This window comes from Toxotes jaculatrix, chromosome 10 (assembly GCF_017976425.1).
Source record: "Toxotes jaculatrix isolate fToxJac2 chromosome 10, fToxJac2.pri, whole genome shotgun sequence".
In the NCBI taxonomy this organism is placed as follows: domain Eukaryota; kingdom Metazoa; phylum Chordata; class Actinopteri; family Toxotidae; genus Toxotes; species Toxotes jaculatrix.
In genome coordinates, this window is record NC_054403.1 from 4764113 (window position 1) to 4774709 (window position 10597).

The 10597-nt window shown below is 45.4% G+C and overlaps 1 protein-coding gene across 1 annotated transcript; it reads right to left on the reverse strand.

Annotated features, from left to right (window-relative positions):
• Positions 1–6791: 6791 nt before the first annotated feature.
• slitrk2 (SLIT and NTRK-like family, member 2) lies at positions 6792–9489 on the reverse strand. The gene is made up of 2 exons (XM_041048216.1): positions 7745–9489; positions 6792–7650 (listed from the first exon to the last, which is right to left on the reverse strand). The coding sequence occupies exons 1-2, from the start codon at positions 9487–9489 to the stop codon at positions 6792–6794; spliced, it is 2604 nt and encodes an 867-aa protein (XP_040904150.1).
• Between the last annotated feature and the right edge of the window lie 1108 nt (positions 9490–10597).

A 10597-nucleotide genomic window follows, 5' to 3' on the forward strand; every position in this document is an offset into this window, starting at 1 on the left:
TTCATTTGGAGTTAGATGTCTGGACACGTGCTCTTCTGTCTTCATCAGCTAATCACTAACTGTGTCTGTCTGCTGTTTGATGCCGGGCAGACGGCTTCATGAATGATGATTCATGATTTCAGACCCCAAAAACCAAGGAACTTAAAGAGGCTAAAAAAGCTTTTTACAGCTGAGGGACGCTGCAGAGTTGAGTGATAATTCTGTGTGGGTTTGTTACTAGAAGTGACATTTTCAGCATTCACATAATCACTGATCCACTGTTAATATGAAAAGCAATGATTTAGTTCAGCTTTGATCATTATATCATTTTTAAAACCTGCTAAAGATCATCAGTAACCGTTAGCAGCTAACATGGCTGTCCATGAAAAACTCTAAATCAATAATCAAGCATGATAACCTTAATATTTAAGCAGGCTCACTAATTAAATGCAAAGGAGTTAATTAGATTATAATTACATGTAACCGCCTCACTTCTGAATGCCTCGCGTCCAGAGCAGCCACGTCTCACTCTGCTTGGCTGACTTGCGATTTGCTAACATCGCACATCATCGAGTGCGTGTTGAGGATCTTTCTCTCACTCAAATAATAAATCTTCCACAGACGTGCCACCTCGCTCGCTGAGTTTCTGTCTGACAGCTGGGTACAAACGGCTGATCGTAGTGTGACGCGTGCATTTCATTCACACACCAGAGCTTCTCCTTCCTTCCCTCCCTCCCTCCCTCTGAGGAACCCATTTAAGGCTGCTCAGGTTCATCTTGTCTTACTCTGGTGCTAATAGAAGGTCGCCTCATTTGAAATCAATCACAGCAATTCACAGATCACAGGTTACATGTTAACACAGTCAGCGACACGGAAACAGCGAAACCCATCAGGCATGGCAGGATCAATACGTTAGACGCTTGCAGGGCACCCCCTGTTGACCATGGCCATCTCTTCCCTTCTGTGCTTTATGTATATGTTCTCTGTCACCTCCAAGTTCACTGCACAAAGTAGACTCTATTTAACAATTTCAATATAAATCCCAAGATCCAAAGGACTAATCATTTGTAAGCACATAATTCACAATCACTTTGAGCTCCGACCTGACTCACCGTGACTTCTGGTGCCAAATCAGAAACCCAACCCTGACCCCGAGACCCGAGGCTACATTATGTTTAATTTCATTCACTGCTGACCATTATTTCACCAAGCTAATGAAAAACTTTGGCAGTCTATTCCGCTTTCCCCCACTGGGCATTGTGCATCCTCCAACATGACATGCATGGATGCCAACATCTGGAACACACAGATAGAGAAAGCCTGATATTTCTGAATAAATTATTTTAATTTGAAAATAACCAAACACGACCCCGACTCTAGCCTGTAGCTTTATGCAACAAATGGCCTGAACCCCAAACAAAAACAAAACAGCTTGCTGGAAACTGTTGAGTTGAGATCAGGTGGAAGAACTTTTAAAAGAATATTAACCGTGAGAGCACAAAATAATCTTAAATAATTAACCACTGGATAAGAACCCACCGAGACTCAGGATTAGGTAACAATGCAGGACCAGTTTTGTTGTCTGAGGAGGCCAAACAAGGGGTCCACAGCTGATTTATGCCCCAGGTCAACCAAGGAATTTAATCCAGCCCTTCTTACAGGTTGATCTGAAGACAAGCACAAACATTTCATATAATTTGAACATAAACAGACTCAAATCCAACCTCACAAAATGTGCCGAAAAGCAGGATTCAAACAGACCGCAGAGAACGTCAGATTCCACAAACTCTGCATGAACCAGCAGAAATATGACACATGAAACCTTCCTGTTATCTGTGAGTCTGTCTCACACTCACAGACACAACTGAGACATTTTTGAGCAGAACTGGATCAGCTCTGTCCTCCAGCCCCCTCTGCTAAATGACACTTTGGTGATATCCAGAAGTTTGCGAGGACGTCGCAGAGCTAAATGAAACAGTTGCTCTCAGAGAGAGGACCTGTGCACAGCAGCCTGAGTGAAACACAAACCTCTGAATAAGAAATGACAGGCCGGGACGACGTGAACATAATTGAAAATGAGTTAAGGGGAACGACTAAATTGACTGATGAAATAAGGATACACACATCACGGAGCGCACACATACACAGCAGCGAGGGGAGGAAAATGGATTGCGGCAATCTGCGGGCAAAATGATTAAAATCACACGTGTGAAAAGCCGGTGTCACACACAGCAGAACGCACAAAAGTCAGAAAAAGTCACAAAAGCCAACACACATATACACACACTCACACACACAGAAAAGGCCCCGGAAAGGCCTATTATAAATCAACCGAAAGCCACAGCCCTTATGCTTCAAAGTCATCTCTGAATCGCTTATCGACATATTGAGCCACACTATAGGAATACCAATTCATAGTCCTCTATCATATCACTCAGAGAGAGGGACAAAGGGGGGGGGGGGGGGGGCACAGTGAGGGAGGGGTGCAGATAGGTAGTCAGAGAGGGGAGAGCATTATCCACAAAATGCCTATTTATACATTTCATACTTATCTAAGGAAAAAAAAATGCATGCTTCAATGATACTGACGTTCACACATACAGTATAGGAATATGTGAATGCACTCAGTCACTCACTCATTCACGCTCACCCATTCACACACACACACACACAAGTGTCCCAGGGCTGCAAGATAAGAGAAGAGAGTGTTCTGGGTAGAAAGCTTCCTCATTGGTGTGCAAGGCTGCACATGTTCCAACCCTCCCTTATATCCCCTGTGTGTGTGTGTGTGAGTGTATGTGTGTGTGTGTGTGTGTGTGTGGAGCACTCCCTCGCTTTCCTTCACTGCCACTAAAAAGACACAGAGGACCTATTGTGCCCAAGGAAGGAAAATCACTCCATTTTCAGAAGAAGGAGAGGAATGAACAGCTCGCTCTCTCCCTCCTTCCGTTCATCTCTCCTGACCTCTCTCCCTCCTTTCCCTCTCTTTCCCCCCTCTCTCACACTCCCTTTCTTCTCCCCTCCCATTCACACAGCAGCTGAAATGGTGAGGCTTGTTAAAAAGGAAGCCCACATGACAGCATTCACAGCTTTGCTTACCGCAGCATCTCCCCTGCTCGCCGTGTGCCTTTGCACCAGAAACCACCGATGAAAGCAACTCGATACGGCGTCTAAAAAAAGTTACAGCACTAAGGGGCCACAAGTGAATGCATGAAGGGAAACAGGAAAAAAAAAAAAAAGAAGAGGGGGGAACAGGTTGAGAAAAATACCAGGATTTGGAGAAAATGAGGTGTTTCATGCAGCAGTAACAGCAAAACAACATTAAAGGAGAATGTTGTTTTTTTTTTTTTTCTCTCCAGCTCAGAGCTGCAGCTCATTCGCTCTGGAACACAATTTTGTTGCAGACCACATTATCCAAAACTTACTGCTTACTGAGTGAAACTGAGGTTCCTACCTGGTAATACTAGTTTATTGAAACAATATATCACGGGAGAATCGTGAAGAGGTGGTGGATTCCCTGATTTAAGAGGCCCAGTTCTTAACAGACTGATGGATGTGGATGTAGCTCTGCAGACCTGGGGACAGCAGATGTGACGATGGGAGAAAACCCCACATTATCAATGACTTGAAGAGAAAGAGCAGCTCCTGTTCATTAGAACAGGAGACATATTGGTTTACCAAACTGTGCTCCAAGTCTGTACAAGCATTCACTAAGTGTTTTGTTGTGTTCCCACAGGTTTAGCAGCAAACTGCTCACAGGTGGGAAAAATTCAAAAGTTACTGTTTGATTGACAGGCATTGGTGAACATACCTCACCACCTTCTGTTATATAATGGCTCATATGTATGTTGATTTTGGTACTGTATGCAGTAAGGAATTGGGACACAGTGACAGCTGTCATTGCAGACATTTTAAATGGACTAAGCTTCAGTTTTACGTCCATATAAAGATAATCTGACTAAACTATTGGCTCCTTTATAACCTGTCTGATTGTTCAGCTGCTCATTTCTTTTGTTGTACAACTACAAAAAGCTACACAATTAAGATTCAAGCTGTAATAAACCAGAGTTATGATTAAACTAAATGTTTATCACTAAATATTAATTTATCTCACATAAATGTAAAGGCACTTCCTGCCTCATCAACAGCAAGATAAAAGCCAACCTTCCCTCCATGTGGCCTGACTTAAACTGCTTCACTGGCAAATCCACATATCCACAAATACAGTGTAGCTTGACTGGAGAACCACACTCCAGCTTTTTCCAGCACTTTAAATTTCATCTGTAAACAGCTTGTAAATGGACCTTGATAAGATTTCTCCCAGGTGATACTGTATATTCATCCCATGTAACCAAACCATGTAAAGAGCAAAAACAAAGTCTGAAACCAGCAAATACAACCAGCTTGCATGCAATATGCAATAATACTGTCCCAGTGTCCTCGAGATTTTTGACAAAAGAGTTCCAGCAAAAATAAAAAAATTAAAAAAAAGTTCAACTTCTCACTAAATCCATCAACCACCAGAAAGAATGACAGTTTGCTACCTGAATCTCAAAGAAGAGAAAACTCGCTCATCTCCTTTGTGCAGGTCTCTTTGCAGGTCCCAGCCGATTGGAACGAGGCCCTGTTGTTGCCAGCAACATTTCAGCACCTCGGACAGCTACGCAATAGGCAGCAGAGATTCAGCAGGAAAAAAAAAACAGGAGGACAAAAGACAGAGAGACAGAGGAAGGTGGAGGAGGAGGGCGGAGGGGCTGGGGATATACAAAAGGGGAGAGAAGGGGGGGGGGGGGGGGGGGGGGGGGGAGAGAAGAATTTGGCCTCTGGAAGGCCATTCACAGAGTATACAAAGAGCCAATGTCAACTCCAGTTGAAGGACAGAAAACAGAATTAGCATTACAGCGGGTAGCACAGTTCATCTATGTCACACGGCTGGGGGCGGGGGCGGGGGCGGGTGTTAGCCTGTAAATGCACAGGGGATAATGATACGCAGCCATGTGCTCAAACTGGCGGCATTTTTGAATGACAGCTTGAGAACCACTGCATTTCATGAGAAAGGGTCTTTAGCAGCATCACTCTTGATGCTGCACACTTCATTTGCTTACAGTGCTTATCCACAGCAAAAGCAACATTTCTCAATCTATATGACTGATGCCACTTTTGAACGGCAGGCAGGATGCAGAGGAATGCTGTATGTCTTTAGAGGTGGTTCCTAGCAGAGTCAGTTCTCTCCATACTGCAGACTACCTTCCATTTTGAGCACAGGCACATTTTCTTTTACTGCTTATCCACAAGGGGCTATCCACTACTGCTAATTGCTGCACTCTAATGACAATTCTTCTCTCCTGTAAAACTGCAAAGCCCGGGGAGCAGCAGCTGTTTAAAAAGGCCACATTTCTCAATCTGCATTTTTCTTTTACACAACGCCTTCACTTTAAAGCCCTCAGTGATATTTTGACACATATTTGTACCCTGCAAACTGAACTCCCCCAACATCTGACTTTAGTGTTGTCATGTGCATCACCAGGATGGATGGGCGGGCAGATTTGATTTTCTGAGGGAGGAGCAGGAGTTTGGAGAGAACCTTGAAATGATGTGTCAGGTTGAAGAAAGAACGAAGCTATCACTAAAAAAAAAAAAAAAAAAAAAAAATCCACCTCATCAATCATTAGACGAGCCATCACATTTCACTGGAGAGAGAGAGAAGCAGCAGCTGTGGGTAAGCTCTATTTTCATTTTCTCTAGCTCCCACCACACACACACACACACTCACACACACACACACACACACAGATTAGAGCTGTCCACAGCACACCACGCCGCAGCATCCAAAAATAATCATGCACAGTCTAAACAAAATTTACCTCAAGCTCGGGATCTTGACAAAGTGCTTCAGTGAAAATTTAATGGCGCAATTTTGCCGCGCTGTATTGCTCCCCTATAGCATACAATGTTCTCTATAAGTTGTACATCTCCAAAGACACTTCATGTTGAAAGCAAAGTAACATGATTCTCCCTGTCAAGAACTCATACATCATTTCACACTCAGGCTGAATTTCACTTCTTTTTTTTTCTTTTTTCTTTTTTGTTTTTTTTTTTTAAACGGACAAATAAGTCTTTCTATTTTACATAAAGATTTGATTCTTTAAAATACAGCACTCTCAGGAAAAGGAACACATTTTGCAGAGAGTATTGTTGATAAAATAGTTGAGTGCAAAGGCACTTTCTGGAGTAAGTATAAGTAAGATTTCGCCGCTTGTTGGATTTTGAAAAGGTTTTTCTTCTATGGTTTAACACTCACCGTTTATCTGTGTGTGCTAATTATGTACAGGAATGTCAATCTGTAGCATTTTCTCTTCTACAAAGAATAATTATTCCATACTTTTTTTTTCTGGTTTTCACAGGGAAAATAAAATACAGTTTTATGAAAAGCACAAAGCCGTATTTGTACACAGTCCTGCCCATTATATACCTGCCGTCATCAAAGTCTCTTAGAATTTCATTTTTCAAAAAAAAAAGAACAAATAATTTATACCGTCCAGGAGAAAAAATAGAACTGCATAATAATATACTTCTTATACTCCTTTTATACATCTTGAAAAAAAAGAGAGAGAGAAGAAAAGGAAGAGAGAAAAGAGATCATCAAAGGCTTCAGTTCACTTCCAGTCAATCATGTAGGATTGAACACAGATAGATAAGATAGATATATAGAGAGGGCTATTATTACAGTAATTGCGTGATTATTATGAATGCTGCACAGAACCTGGAGGTGGGGGGGGGGGGGGGGGGGGGGGGGGGGCATTGTCGCTATCTTACAGTTGGCTCATCGCAGTCTGTTTCTCCAGAACCTCCAGGTAGTCTGGCTCTGTTTTAAGCTTCCCAGGGAGCAGAAGTGGGTACTCATTGTTTCTGGAAGGGTGTTCGGCCCCGTAGTATTTCCTGGGGGTCCCGTACAGCACAGTTTTATTCAACCTGTCCTGGTTGGTGACATGCCGCCGGGCTGTGGCAGCCTCGTAGGGGGGCACGATGCAAGGTCTCTTGGGTAAAGTGCAAAAGTTGTAATTGAATGGAGGGGCGCCTGCAGATGTGGGGAGATCTTTGTTGGGTCTCTCCCCTAAGTTTTGATACAGCATCTCAGGAGGCTCTGGTGTGGTCAAACCACATGACGTTGGTGATTTATCCATAAAATCCACTGTGCTGATGGTGTAGGCCCCTGGGCTACGGGTGAGGACATCGTCCTTCTTTACGTCCAGGGTCCCAAAGCTGAGCTCTTTCAGGTTGCGGTAATAAGCCACCTGCTCACCATCCTTCTGCATGTAAATAGGGTTTTGGCACATGGAGCCCACAGGTGGGGGGATGTAGTTATACACGTGGCTTTCAGAGGTTTTGTCTTGGGTTGGTTCAGGGGTGTAGGATCCATATTGCACCTGGAAAGAGTTGAGATCTAGGTTGTTGGCACCTGTGGGCACATGTTCCACCCCTTTGCGCCGTTTCAGAACAAACACAAAGAGGCCTGCACCAAAGCAAACAGACAGGATGAAAACTACAAGAAGCCCAAGAATTAGGACTGAGAGCGGGACCTCAGGGTGTAGCTCAGGGGTGTGGAGTCTGGATTCAGTGGGGTTGACAGAGCTAAAAGAAGAAGAAGAAGAGGAAGAGGAAGAAGGGGAGGAAGAAGAGGGGGGTGGTGGCTTCAGTGCCAGGGCTTATTAATGTAGGGGATTTTGTAGGGGGGGCATGTTGTGGCGGGGGCACCTCGCTGGGCTCGGGGCAGATGGCCTCATTACGAAGCGAGCGCAGCAGGCGACCTGCGTGTTTAGAGGGCGAATCACAAGTGATCTCGTTAACCACCACACTGGTGCTGGACAGCTCCATCCAGTTTTTCAGTGCCACAATGTCACAGGTGCAGTCCCAGGGGTTCTCCTGCAGGTCTATCTGGATAAATGCTGACAGCTGGTCCAGAACACCTTTAACTGGAAGGTAGGAGAAGTGGTTATTCCTTAGGTTGAGTCTTGTTAGCATGGTCCCCCCGAAAACATTGTCAGGAAGCGATCTTAGCAGGTTGTTGTTCAGAAACAGCAGCTGCAGGTTGTGCAAAGAGTTAAATGTTTGTGGTAAAATGTCTTTGATGATGTTATATTCCAAATACAGATACTGGAGCGACTGCAGACCAGCGAAAAGTGATTGAGAAAGGGATTCAATGTAATTCCCGTTAAGATAGAGCCGTCTGAGGTTTGTTAGATTCTCAAACGCACCCTCCTGAATCACTGCTATTCTGTTATTTCCTAAATGGAGCAGCTCCAGAGAGCTGTACTCAGTCAGATCAGTTCTGTAAATGACTTGCAAGTAGTTACCGGTCAGGTGGAGTTTCTTTGGGTAGGAGGGCTTAGGGTTCAGCTCGCTGATGTTATGCAACTTCCGCTCTTGGCAATTGATGTTCAATCCGCTGTCAGGGTTTTGTGATGTGCACACGCACACGCTGGGACACAGCATGGGGACAGGGGAGCGCGTCTGGTAAACCATTATGGGCCCAAAGACATGTTTGTCCTTCGAGATGCGAGGGGTGGGCCTGTAGCGCATTTTGGGCGGGCGGGAAGCTTTCGGGGCACGGGTGGGGGTGATCATGCCGGGGTGGTATGTCGGGGGCAGGGCTCCTTGAAAGTGAGAGTCAGAGGGGGGGTGAACACGCTCACCAGCATTCCTGCGCGGGCACAGGTCCTGCTTTATGAGCTGAGTGATGTCCTTACCGTGCAGCCTGAACGGCGTCTCACACACTATGTCCCCGACGAAGACAGAGATGGTGTCTAACCAGGATTTGAGAGGAATCAGATCACAGGTGCAATTCCACGGGTTCTCCTCCAGCTGGATCTCCATGATGCCGCCTATGTGCTCCAGAACCCCGGCAAACGGCAGCATCTTGAGCCGGTTGCCACGTAAATCCAAGTGGGTGAGGAGCACGAAGCGGAAAATATTAGGAGGCAAAGACAACAGCAGGTTATCATTCAGGATCAGCACTTTGAGTTTATTCAGCTTACTGAAAGCGCCGGGCTCTATGGCGCTGATGTAATTATAGTCTGCCTGTAAATACTCCAAACTCTCCAGCCCTGCAAAGGTGTCCTCTTTAATCACCTCCAGGTTGTTGTTGTTCAAGTGGAGCCGCTTCAGGAAGCGAAGCCCGTTAAAAGCGCCGGTTCGAATCTCCTGCAAGCCGTTATTCCCCAGATGCAACGAGGTGACATTGCCATAATTGACAAACTCATTGGCGCCGAGCCGTGACAGGAAGTTTCCATTTAGAAAAAGCTGGGAGATTTTATTTGGGGGCGCCTGGAACTGGCTGACGGTGGTAAATCCTTTATTCTCACAGTTGATGTTCAGTATGTTCTCCCGCTCCTCGCAGGCGCAGCGGGTCTTGCAGATATCTTTGGAGGCTGAAGTTTTGCGGCTCTCCGTTTCGGATGGTGACAGGCTGGTGACCGTGAGGACGCTCAGAAAGAGGACGCCGCTCAGCATTTTTACAGCCAGAAATGGTCGCTGAAATATAGATCCAGCATTTAACTTTAAAGCGCGAGCCTTGGATGGAACGAAAAAAAAAATCAGGGAGTGAGTTCTCACAGTAGAGAGGAGGGGGGAAAAAAGAGGTAGAGGCGCACTCAGGCACACACACTCACACAAACACAAGCACACGGGCGCGCAGAAAACAGGCGCACCATCGTTATTTGGCGTTAAAATGGAACCGTGACGCACCGGAGTTGCGCAAATCTCTCCATTGACCTTCACTTTGGATCCAAACGAAAACAAAAAAAAAAATCCCAAATCCGTCCCCGGAAAAAAATAAAATCAATCCTTGAAAAGAAAAAAAGCGAAACCACCGCAAATCACCGGGATCCTGTGTGGTGGATGGAGTTGGCACATTGTCAGAGGCAGAGGCGAATCGGAGGGAGAATAAGCCGCGTACTGCAACCCCCTTTTTTTCCTTCTAGAGAGCGCCGATTTATTCAGTGGCTTCATGCAGATCACCAGCAGCTGCAGCCAAATACTCAGATAGAGGCTCGGGCTGCGGAACGCTCCCTCTCTTCCCGTTCACGCTGAAAAGGCGTTTCATTTTTGTCCCAAGAAAAAGAAGAAAAAAAATAAAAATAAACAAAAAAACTATATTTTAAAGATCCAGAAATAATGCGCAAAGACGCACCATGGCGCACAGTTAGCTGTCCTCAGCGCCTTCTCCCACAGAAAGGAGAGAGGTAAAAGTGAATTCGATGGGAGAAAAGAAGAGAAAAAAGGAGCGCAGGGAGAGAGAGAGAACGAGATGAGATATATATTCCCGGAGCTGAGGCATAACTACATAGTCACACAACTGTGCCGTCGGTCCTCCTCCGCTCCGCACACTGAGAGCAGCACTGAGCGTCTGCTACTGCTGCTGCTGCCCGACTGCGTGTGTGTGTTTGTGTGTGTGTGTGACAGAGAGAGAGAGAGAGAGAGAGAGAGAGAGGGGAGCCCAGGGGCCGTTACGTCACCGACACAGTCAACATGACACACACACACACACGGGTCCAGTTTCAACAATTCCTCAGATCGAATCCATTTATGTTAAAGAAAGTGGAAATCCTGTCATTAAATA

Excerpts from the sequence above, each read along its gene's own strand:
- slitrk2 (XM_041048216.1), bottom strand. The coding sequence starts at position 9,489 with ATGCTGAGCGGCGTCCTCTTTCTGAGCGTCCTCACGGTCACCAGCCTG. Across the intron at positions 7,651-7,744 it reads AATGAGGCCATCTGCCCCGA|CTCCCCTTCTTCCTCTTCCT; the intron begins GCCCAGCGAGGT and ends CCCCTCTTCTTC.